General features: G+C 40.5%; 2 protein-coding genes and 1 long non-coding RNA gene across 4 annotated transcripts in view; 2 read left to right on the forward strand and 1 right to left on the reverse strand.

Annotated features, from left to right (window-relative positions):
• The window catches only part of TSHR (thyroid stimulating hormone receptor), a 158257-nt gene that overhangs the window by 16217 nt on the left and 129769 nt on the right, over nt 1-12271 (forward strand). The gene's annotated exons all lie outside the window — the stretch shown is intronic.
• The window catches only part of LOC122223005, a 96493-nt gene continuing 87751 nt past the window's right edge, over nt 3530-12271 (reverse strand). The window contains exon 3 of the long non-coding RNA XR_006203979.1: nt 3530-3704. This is a non-coding gene — a long non-coding RNA (uncharacterized LOC122223005). The remainder of the gene's footprint in view (nt 3705-12271) is intronic.
• Nucleotides 8065-9455, forward strand: LOC122223004 (charged multivesicular body protein 3-like). Its single transcript, XM_042943979.1, has one exon. The coding sequence runs from the start codon at nt 8235-8237 to the stop codon at nt 8628-8630; it is 396 nt and encodes a 131-aa protein (XP_042799913.1). The 5' UTR covers nt 8065-8234; the 3' UTR covers nt 8631-9455.

A 12271-nucleotide genomic window follows, 5' to 3' on the forward strand; every position in this document is an offset into this window, starting at 1 on the left:
AACCATCACCTCTAGTTCCAAACTAATTTCATCATCTCTAAAGGAGATCCCTACTGATTAACCAGTCACTCCCCATTCTGCCTCTCCTCATACCCCCTGGCAACCACTAATCTGATTTCTGTCTCCATGGATTTACCTATTCTGGACATTTTATATAAATGCAATCATACAACATGTGACCTTTGTGCCTGGCTTCTTTAACTTAGCATAATGTTTTTACGTTTCAACCACACTGCAGGGAAAGAGTGTGGGCCATCAGACAAGTGGCCTGATAGGAAAACAGGTGTAAACAGGCCAAGCTTTATGTAATTTCAGGACTTTTCAGCCAGGTTCATTTCTAACACCCTAGTGTAGAGAGCAGTCCCACTCCATGTCTCAATGCCTTACACCTTAGAGATGATCATTAGAATGCCAAAAATGTTCATAGTTATTCTCGAAGGCTTAGAGCTACAAAACTACTTTCCCACATCAAAAGGTTTTGAGAGTACCTGTTTGGTGAAGGAGAGTGTTTCTAACCAGCGGGCTGAGCAACACCATGTGCTTATGCCTTCTGGATCCCATGGAATCTTAGTCAACACTTCTAGAAAGAGGTGACTTAATAGCAATGCATGAGCCATTATCTGTAACTTATACCCTTTTAAGAGCCAATACTTATGCAGAGGGTTTTTCTGTGTTATAGGCAAGGCAGAACTTAAACAATGTCCCATTTGTAATGGTATTTATTATAATAATATTGGGGGTGCCTGGGTGGCTCAGTGGGTTAAGTATCTGACTCTTGATTTTGACTCAGGTCCTGATCTCACAATTTGTGAGATTGAGCCCTGTCAGTGCAGAGCCTGCTTGGGATTCTCTCTCTCCCACTCCCCGCCCCCCCCCCCCCGCCTCAAAATAAATAAACACTAAAAAAAAATAATATTGGCTTCTCTATCTTATATCTCCATTTAAAAATTTAACCAATAGGGGTGCCTGGGTGGCTCAGTTGGTTGAGCGTACAACTTTGGCTCTGGTGGTGATCTTGCAGTTTGTGGGTTACGGCCCCACTTCAGCTCTCTGCTATCAGTGTGGAGCCTGCTTCAGATCCCTGTCCCTCTCTCTCTGCCCCTCCCCCCTCACTCTCTTTCTCTCAAAAATAAATAAACATTAAAAAAATGTAACCAATATGCCAATAAAGGAAATTTGCTAAGAATAAAAAAAGGTTAAATGAAAGAAGTAGATTATTATTTCCCTTAGGTTTACTGGAGCTTACTTCTCAGCTGTTTCTTCCCTCCCCACTCTGGAACTTGGAGACAGAAGACGTGTAGTCAAATCCTAGCTCTCCACCAACTCACTGTGTGGAAGAATCTATTTGCTCAACTCACAGGATGAACAAACTAGTAAGATCTGTTATGCCCACATCATGGAGTAGTCATGAGGATCATGTGAGGTAATGCTATGAGTGTGTATGTGAAATACCTAGTAAACCAGAATAAAGCCTGATCGAAGTTAACTGTTATCACTAATGCAGTAGTGGGCTTGAGAGCCTGTGAGAGCTGGTCTGATTTAACCCTCAGCGTGGGTATTATATTGATTTGGAGAGGGCATGCTTCCACACAGGGACCATTCAGCAGCTGTTGGGCTTCAGGATCGTGTGGCTTTATTAAGACCAAACACTTGTCCACTGTGCAAAAAGCACATTTTAAATATTTATAAGATTGCTTATCTTCTTCCAGAGATATTTGTCCCTGGGGAGTTACTGTTAGGGTAAAGGGTAAAGTGACTGAAATTCTAACCATGGATGGGGCTTCTCTGTCCTCTTAGGGCCCATAAATCTGTAAGGATCTAACTGTTCTATGGCAGAATTTGGCTGACAAGCCTATTAGGGTTTCCAGACTCTCCAGATGCCCCTATTTAATGCTTGGCTGGCCTTCTTATGTAGCATAACCAAGTTGCTGTTTCACAACCATCCCGAATCCCTGGAATCTAAAACAACAAAGCCAGAAGCTCTGAAATGTGTGCTATGAAGCATGAAACACTCTATTAAGGTTCTGTCTGCTTCAGTTCTGTGTGACAATAGAAGTTTTAATGTACTTATGAAGAACTCCTTTTACTCATAAGAAACTTACTTTATAGAAAGTATGTATCTCAGGATCAAAAAACTCAGTGGCTTGGAGGGGCTACTCTTTCTTTTCACATTATATCCAGTATCTTCATTTTCAATAGCAAGAGGGAGGGGAAATCTCTTGAATGAGAGAAGTCATCATGAAGAGTACAGGATGGAAGTTTCCCACTGAATAAGGAAATTACTGATGAACATTTTAGCAAGGTACTTTTCATCCTTCTGTGTTCTTATCTTTGTATCTGTTAAATGAAACCATAGGATGGTTCTGTCCTACTTCGGAGAACCGTTGTGAAGACCAGGGAAGTAATTGTTCAAGTGTACAAGGTGATCTTTTTTATTCAGGGAGCTTTCTCATTCAGCAGAAAAAGAATATGCGAGAGGGGGTGATGCTTTATCAGATATTTTGAGAAACACAGATTTATCATGCAGGGATTTTTAAAAGAATGAGACTGTAAAAACAAACAAAACAACAAAATAAAGCAATTTAAAAGCATCTACACCCATCCTTTCCCCTCTACTCTTCTAACAATGCAAGCAGACTATCCTCCACCTGCATCCATGCTCCCTGCTCTCCTCACCCTAATTTGACTTTTCCCCTCTCCTCTCCCATATTCTTCCCACCGTTATCTAAACACACTCCAGTCTCTTTCTACCAAAACAAAATCCCGCCATAGTTCTCACATCTCAGTCCACCCGCCACTGCTGCTTCCCTAGCTGCCTCCTTCCCTTTGCAGCTGAACATTCATAAAGACTTTCCTCAAGTTGTTCTTTTGACGTTTTTACTTCCATTCATTCTTTAACTTACTGCAATCTGGCTTCTGCTCCCATTACTCAATTGAAAAGGCTCTTGCCAAAGTCACTAACAACCTTTGCTGCAAAATCCAGTGGACATTTTTAGATCCTTTTCTGGATTGAACCAATGGTAGCTTTTGTAGTGATGATCACTTCCCTCTGTTTCCCCACATCACACTCTTTGACTGCCTGGTGCCACAAAGTGCATCTCTGATCAGCACATAAGGGAGGGCTACTGTTGCACAAGGGGGGCAGATACTGAGATATGAGCCAATTAGGAGTGCTAGCTGCACTCCTTCCCTCTTAACAGCAAGTGAGTTCTTTTTTAATATATATATATGTGTGTATATATATATATATATTTTTTTAATTTGAGTATAGTTCTTGAATTAAGTAAAGTTGTAGGCTACAAAGTTAATATCCAGAAATTGGTAGCATTTCTATGTACTAATAATGAAGTAGCAGAAAGAGAAATTAAGAAAACAATTCCATTTACAATTATGCTAAAAAGAATAAAATACCTAGAAATAAACTTATCCAAGGAGGTAAAGGACCTGAACTCTGAAAACTGTAAAACATTGATGAAAGAAATTGAAGATGACACAAACAAAAGGATAGATATTCCATGTTCATGGATCGAAAGAATCAACATTGTTAAAATGTCCATACTACCCAAAGCAACCTACAGATTCAATGGAAGTGCGTCTTGAATAGAGTGCTCACCTCCATGCTTGTTGCAGCCCTTGTGATGTGATCAACTTCCTCATACACATTTGGAAAACAGAGCATCCAGGATTTCAGTGGATCTGTCTTCCTGCGGGAAATTTAGACGACAGGTTATGGGGATGAACTACAGCCCTGTTGCTGCAGTTGATGTCAGGACCACAATTGGTGCTTCCGTTTCTCTCCACTGCCCATTCTAAATTCACCTCATACTCAGCTTTAACCTCTGCTGGCCTTGATGACTTATCTGCTGGTATAATCCAAGCTCTTATTCCTGAGGGGTCTGAACCCATGGTAACTATACTCCTTTCAGGCAGGAGTTGCTGGAATTGTTCATTTTAGTTATAATTGAGCAAGTGCTAAGGCATGTTCAAGTGGATTAAATGAATTCCACATATATACATATATTCCTCCCTACCGTCATTGGGTCACAGCAGACTTACCTCTTTGCACTGATCAGGATGTTACTCCTACCAAGATATTAACTCCTCCTTTAGTCTACTGATCCCTGCACATAAAAAGTCCAAAACTCCCAGGTGACAATCATAGCTTATAGTTCCTGCAGAGCCTAGAATTATGGGGATTGGAAACACAAAATTCCTAAGTGGGTCATTGGGTATAAAGGTAACTGAGGCCACTCCTGCTTTTGCCCCTTGATTTCAAGACCCACACATTCTTCCTAATGGGACACAACATCCAAATAGAAATTTGTGATTTGCTATGATGATACCACACCATGGCAGAGTATTGCCAACAAGTTATGCCTTTGGCAGGCTATTCCATTGCTTTGTAAAACGAATTACTCCTGGGTTATGTGGTACTTGATATGACCAGTGGATCCCATGACCACGCGCTTACCTCCCTATCTCTTTTTCTGTGAAATAGGTCTCATGGTCAGATGCTGTGTTGTACGAGATTGTGTACCTGGATCAGATACTTTAAAATCTTCCAGATAGTGGTGCTTGGCTGAGGCTGTAGAGGCAGGAAAGGTGAACAGTTACCAAGAATACGTGTAACTACTATGACATACCACTGGTCCTTCCAGGAAGAAAGGCCTCACTGTGATCAATTTGTGACAGTGTTGTATCCTCAAGAAATAGTGCCACATTGAGCTCGCTTGCTAACTGGTTGGACTTTCAATGGTGGAAAGAAACCAGCCTTGCTTATTGGGGGCCCATGCTATTAACATGTGGTCTCCACTCTGTTAATGTGCCAGTGGTGCTAGTTCTGGGGTGGCCAGTGACAAAGACTACCTATTCTTAACTGATCAAGTCATTTTGCCTTAGTTACTCAATGGTTATTCTCTGGTGACTGCTTACTGGTGGTCATTAATATCTGATACAAAGATCTTCACATTTTATGCCCACACCCATATATTCATACTCATGCATCTGGCCCAGACATTTTTTCTTACAATCTTCTAGCTTTTCTCTTCCCAGGTTCTGACCAGCTGGCCAATCCTTTTGCTCTTGAGTCCATATATATTCTTATTGTTGGCTATTTTTCCATGAAATCTACCCATTGGGAAGATTTTCCCTTGCTGCTGTCTTTCAAGGCCCCCTCCATGTGCAGCTCATGTCCATTTTGGGTGGATATACTTAACCAACATCTATATACCAAACCAAATGATCCACTAACCAAGCTCTGGCTTTTGTGTTCTAACTTTAGCTGTTCATATGGGACAATTCATACAGCCATAGCCATAAGCCAAGCTTCGAAGGGACAGTGATGTAATTTTGTAGTTGACTTGGAGGGCTAGAATATCCGTTCATACAGTTTACTCATGCTTTGTAGTCCTTAGGTTCCCTCCAAGGCAGCTACTGTTAGTAGTTTCTTGAAGATCCATCTAGACACAAATTACATAGTTTTAATACATGTTTCAACTGATTTTAATGCAGCTGGTCCATCAAGCTTGGGGAGCCTTTGATCTTGTCCAAACCCCCCCCCCCCCCATCTTTCTTGAAATTCTTTCTTCCCTTGACATCCTTTATGCTGGTTGCCCACCATTTCTGATAGTCTTAACTCTTCTTGGTTCATGCCACTTACTTCTTCTAACTCCTAAACATGGGCATTCCCTAAGGTGTTCCCTTTGGTCCTTTTTCTGTCTATATTTTCTTCCTTGACAATCCCTCTCAGACCTATGAGTTACTTAGAAAATATACACATATCTCAATCTCTTGTTCCAACATTTCAAGCTAGTCACAAACCAATATTATTCTACTATTTACACATTTCTATCTGGCTGTCTGGAAGGGCCTCAAATTCAACGTCAAAACAAATTCATTTTCTTATCAAAAAAACTGCTCATCCTTCTCTCTTTCCTATTGTCATATCACCCTTGACTCCCTCTCTGCCTGTCTATTGTTATTATACCTCTGAGGTGTTCGACACTTTCATTCTCTGTACTTAAGTTGTATTTATGTTACAGGATTTTGCACACTAGTTTCACTCCTTTGCCCACTGCTCACAGGCCTGTTGAGGGCACTGCATCTTACTGATTTCTGTGTTCTCAGCACCTCACTCACTGCCTGGAGCATAGTAAGTGTTCTATACGCATGCTAAATCGAAGAATACATGGTAAAGCTCAAACTTAATGCAATAGCTTGGATCTTCCATTTTCTACTTTACCAGTCTCTTAAATGTAGATACCCATCTACCCCTTCAACCAGACTGAACTATTCATTGCTCTTCCTGCATGAGACATATACTTTCCCTTTATATTCCTTTGAGTATGTTTTTCCTCATGCTTAAAATGCCCATTTGTCCCCTACCTGCCCATCAAAATCCTACAAATCCACCAAGCTCATATACCTCCTTCTTCATAAAAGCTTCCCAAGTCTCTAAAGTTCTGGTTCCCACAGCACTTGGATTCAGAGAACACACCTATCATACAGAACTGATTGGAGTCATCCTTCTCCTAGACTAAATTTATAAAAGCAAAGGATTTTAGATGTGGAGAGGACTTTTGAGGTTATCTAACACAACCTTGTATTTTACAGCTAAGAGAACAGAGGCCCAAAGAGAATAAATGTCTCACTCAGAAGTAAATGTCAGCCAGTGACTGGCAGAGCCAGTCACTCTTCTGAATCCCCTGGAGCTATGCTGCCTATGTAATTTTTCTATCTTCTCTTCTAGAATATTAGTGCCCAAAGTCAAAGACTGAGTTCTGTTCAGCTTTGCCTCACTTATAATTACTAAACTAGTGCTTTGCATACAGGAGGTTCACAAAATTATCCTGGATTAAAATGAATGCTTAATGTGCTAGTTAACAGATACTTTTAGCCAACAGCCATCCTATCCTGGGTTTCCCAGTAAACAGTCTGAGCCGGAGGTTACTTGCTGATGTGAGAATGAGGAAAAGGAGAAACAGGCAGAACCATGCTTTAGGGCAGTTCATAAGAAGGAGTTTGCAATACTCCCTCCACTTCCTGTTTCCCACTGATCAGAATTGCCCTCCCCACCCCATTCCCACCCACACTTTCAGTTTTGACCTTTGGCCCTTCAGTGGCTCTTTGGAAAGCTGGATTCCATGCCCTATTGAAAGGCTGCTGATTTGAGTCAGACTAGAAGATGTACATGAGATGAGTCCAACAAAGTATCCTAAACCCCAGCCCATTACAACTGCTATTTTGGTAGTTTTTGAAGCACTTTGATACTACACAACACAAAATTGATGGCAGTTTTCTTTAAACATGATGTGGTTTTGGAGTGGTAGTAGGGGTCCGGAGCTGACGGCCAAGAAAGAATTCTTGAGACATCTTTGGTACAAAAAAGTGATTTTTTTTTTTTTTTAAAGCACAGGGACAGGACCTGTGGGCAGAAAGACCTGCCCCTGGATTATGAGGGTGATATTATATACTTGGGAGTTGGGGGAGGTAAAGAAAAGGCGAAGTTTCCAAAAGGACTTTCATATGCTAAAGAAGACTCACAGGATGTGGGAAGTCTAGCTATTGTCAAGCTAAGGCTGTTTTTTCCCCCCTCTAGTAAGGCATTAACATTAAGACAGTAGGGAGTTCCTGGAGAGATATTATATTCAGCCTGCCTCAAGTATTTGTCAATGGGCTGCAGGTTACAAAGAAATTTAATTTTATTTGCTATTTTCTTCTTGCTTTTGCTCCCCACATCACTATGAAGGGGAGGGTAATGTTGGGGCTCCAGGAAACAGAGTCTGTAGGTTTCTGGAGATTAGGTTATTGATCAGATTTTTTTTTTTTTTTTGTAATTTACTAAGACATTGGTAAAGTGATGGAGACTCATATCCTGCAGAACCGTGATCTCTATCAGTTATTTTTCTCTTTCCTTTATTCTTGGGCAGCCAGGAGTGCCTAAGGAATATCACACATATCCCACCTGGGGATGATGGGGGGAGGAGGTTTGCAAGGTGTCAGCTTGCCTTATGCTCCCTCATCAGACAGAGGCCTGAAACAGGAATAACTTTTAAATGTTCTATACAAGTAAACAGTGATGTTCATGAATAAGAAGACTTACAGATTGAACAAGTCCTGATTTTTCTCTTAATCGTAATTAAGAATTGGCAAATGCATACATAGCTCATAAAAACTAGCTTGCTGTGAGCAAGCTCTATGCTTCCAATGCTCACGTGAACTCCGTGCTCATAGGGATGAAGAACCAGCTGGTGGTTTTGCGAGTGGCTGGTCCCCTGCAGAAGAGCAAAGAAGTGATGAAAGCCATGCAGAGCCTTGTGAAGATCCCAGAAATCCAGGCCATCATGAGGGAGCTATCCAAAGAGATGATGAAGGCTGGCATCATAGAAGAAATGTTAGAAGATATTTTTGAAAGCATGGATGATCAGGAAGAATTGGAAGAAGCAGCAGAAATGGAAATTGACAAAATTCTGTTTGAAATCACAGCAGGTGCCTTGGGCAAAGCACCTAGTAAAGTGACCGATGCCTTTCTGGAGCCCAGACCTTCAGGAGCGATGGCTGCATCAGAAGATGAGAAGGAAGAAGAGGCCCTGGAGGCCATGCAGTCCCATCTTGCCACACTCCGCAGCTAGTGGCTGCTCAGCTAGGCCCTCGGGTTCTTTCGTGGCCCACCTACTGGGAGTGGGCACACTCCTCTGAAGCAGTCATCATGTTATGTATCTCTTGCACTACACCTCTGAATCAGGCACTTTTATTCTGAGAAGGTTCTCTGCTAATATCGCTTCACTTGGCAGAGGTTTTGGGATCTCAACAGGATTGGTCTTGAGAGGTGGGGTTATAAAAGCATCATTTTCAGGTGTATACATAGAAGTATCTTTTGGGGGCGAGGGCAAAGGAATCTGTCTTCTCCTGAAGCACTTCTGAGGATAGAGTTGATGGCCTGAATGTTGAGGACTCTCCATGTTTTTTATCTCTAAAACACTATATAAAATGGATTTTAATAAATTTCTGCTTTAACAAAAAAAATTATTGACATAATACTGGTGAATCAAGTTGATGTATCTAGTTGTGGCATATCATTAAGGGGAGATTTAAATTCCCAATCTTTAACTTTAAAGGTTAATGCTTATTTTGCTTCTTAATGACTTTATAGTATACATGCTGATCATTTTTTGAAATATGTTCATGGAACCAATTCAAGTACCATGGGTATAAAGCTGTAGTTTGAGCCTCAAATGTCTGAGCATTGGCCATAATATAGTCTGGGTCGTGTGCTCATTAGGGTTCTTTGATTTAGTCAGTCTGGGATGGTGTCAGTTTATAGACCTAGGGATGGGACGGCCCATGAGTGCAGACATCTCCTGATAAGATTAGTATACAAATGGTTATTTCTATTGGTAGTACTGCTTGATTGTCAACTTTTAGCAGTCTCAATTCTCCGGGTTTTAATTATTGAGTGGGGGTTATGTAGGAGTCAAAATTTAGATCTTTATAATCTGTGTACTCATAACTTCAGTATCATTGATGCCCTATAGTTTTTATGGTTAGAGAGGGATTGTTGATTCTCATAGATGTTATGATTCAAAATTAAAAGACCTACAAACTCCTCTTCCTATTAAATTACTCAATATAGTGCAAAAGAGTTCATCTTTTTAACCTGTCACTCTGTCCTCATATGTAACTCATAATTTCAATGAAAGTTGCTCACCAGTGCACATGACAAAAAAGACTTAAGAGGAGAGAATTTTGTTTTTCAAACAAGTGGTTTTACCTACTTACAAAAAAGACTTGAGAACTTGGACACCCTCCAAGAGCCTCTGAATATTTTTCTTCAACAGAAATTCCAGCCCAGACGTTCAATAACCTAGGTTTGTTTTCAAAGAGGGAATAAAGAAACAAATTTCATAAAGACGGGCCAAAATTTGAAAGCAATTAATGGTGACAGTTCCAAGTGATGAGGGAGCATGAGGCAAAGCACAAGCTAGCACACAGCACCTCCCCCCGCCACCCCCACGTGGGATATGTGTGCTATTCTTCGGACACTCCTGGCTGCCCAAGAACAGGGGAAAGGAAAGAAAGCAAAATGGTTGACTGATAGAGATCACAGTCATGCAGGACAGGAGTCTCCTTCAGTTCATGGATAACTTAGTAAACTTCAAGAAAAAGGCAATCTTATCCATACCCTAATTTCCAGAAGCCTATAGACTCCAGGGCGTTCCCTGGAGCCCTAATATTACCTTCATCAAGATGTAAGAGGGTTTAAGTGCTTGCCATGGTGATGTAGGAAACAAAGGCAAATGAAAAATTAAATTCCTTTACTGCCTACAGCCCATTGACAAGTCCTTGGAACAGGCAGAGTGATCTCCCTCTAGGAGCTCAGCTGCCTGGATAAGACAAAAGGGAATCTGGGCTTAACATTATCCTTCTCTCCCTGGGATCCTGTGAGTCTCCTTAAACACATAAAAATTCCTTTGTAAACCTCCTTTATCTTTAACCCCCAAGTGTATGTTGGCAATTACGCTCCAAGCATCTGGCCCCTGACATACATCTGAAGGGTCTCATGACTGAGGTTTTACTAAATAGTAATAAATGATATTTTCCCTAACAACAGCTAGCCCCTCAAGGTCCTGGAAACCTTGTTTCCAAAATTCCTTAGAGACTTACACTGTCCCTAAGTCCCTCCCAACCTGAAGGTATATAATCAGTCACCTGTCACAGCCCCAGTGAAGCTCTTTCTGCCCACAGGTCCTGTCCCCATGCTTTAATAAAATCACCTTTCTGCACCAAAGACTCCTTCAAGAATTCCTTCTTGGCCATCAGCTCCAAACCCCACCATCACCCCAAAACCCCATCACAAGGACTTTACTTCATTTTATCAGTAACACTACTGCTCTTTCCATATTTTATTGTCAAACATTGGAGAAGAGGAGGAAAAAAGAACCTGGCAATTGAAGAGAAAATTCAATAGAAAGGAGTATTCAAAAGCCGTGTTCAGAGTAGAGGAAGAATAAGGAAAGAATCAGCCACTGCCAGGGGACACTGGAAAATTAGCAAATAGCAACAGATGACAAACAGGAGCATAAAAAAGTTCTATTCATGGACTTCAAACTTTGAAAGGTGTATTATAGACCAAGATCAGCTGACATATAGGTAGAGAAGTTGTTTTAAATGAATTTTTACCAACAAACCTGAAAAGATTACATCCCTAGGTGCCAAAGTGAATTGATCATAAATCTCTGAGGGCACTATGTAGAATTTCTGGGGAATCTTGGAAAATAAGCATTGAGCCAGAAAAATAAAATCACTTTGTCCTGGTTTCCTTTAAAAAAGGGGGAAAAGATAGTTCTTATTTGCTGGGTCATTTAACTGTTCTGAGCCTCTGGTGCTTCTGTAAATTGATGACTATTTTCTAACACTATCATCCATCAGAATTGTTTTGAGAGTTAAATAAGATATGCAAGTTAATCACAAATTCTAAATCAATATAAAAATATTACCAATTATTTAAATGCTTTTCTTCTTTGCATGTTCATTACACATGCCTCTGTTATAGAGTTTAACATGTTGCATGATGGAGAAGTTTATGTCCAGTGTCCTGATTACAATGTGAGATACTCAAGAAAAGGGACTACGACTTATTTTTTCAGATGACCCCACAACCCAAACACTGATTAGCATTTTTAGTGGGGGTTTAGTAAATATTTGTTGAATGAGGCAAGATAAAAAAATAATCCCAGGAAGCCATGCTACAAATCAAAATGCACACAGGATGATATTTAACTGAGATGAATATAAACCCTACATTTAGGTCTAAATAATAACTTGCACAGTTATAGAGGTAATTATATAAATAAACTAGTAAAGTCCTAGCCCAGAGTTCACAGTAAAAACTTCCGGGAACCCTAGTCAACCATAAAGAGACAGATGAAATTTTCAATAATATTAATTATTAATTTTGTCAATAGTACTTGGCATCCAAATCAAGAGAAATGATAATCTCATGCATTCAGCACAAGTTGAATCACATTTTATTTTTATTTTCTTTCAATCACATTTTAAAACAGAATTGACAAACTAGACTAACTTCACATACCTGCCATTTAAGAGAGTATATTACAGAGTTGAAAGAGCCCAAGTAGGGCCCAAGGGAAGAGAGAAATAAAAGATAGACTTGAGCTGTCTTCAGATATTTAAAAGCTATCCAAGGGTGCTGGGTGGCTCAGTTGGCTAAGCATCTGACTTCAGCTCAGGTCATGATCTCACTGTTCATGGG

The sequence above is a fragment of the Panthera leo genome, chromosome B3 (genome assembly GCF_018350215.1).
Source record: "Panthera leo isolate Ple1 chromosome B3, P.leo_Ple1_pat1.1, whole genome shotgun sequence".
In the NCBI taxonomy this organism is placed as follows: Eukaryota; Metazoa; Chordata; class Mammalia; order Carnivora; family Felidae; genus Panthera; species Panthera leo.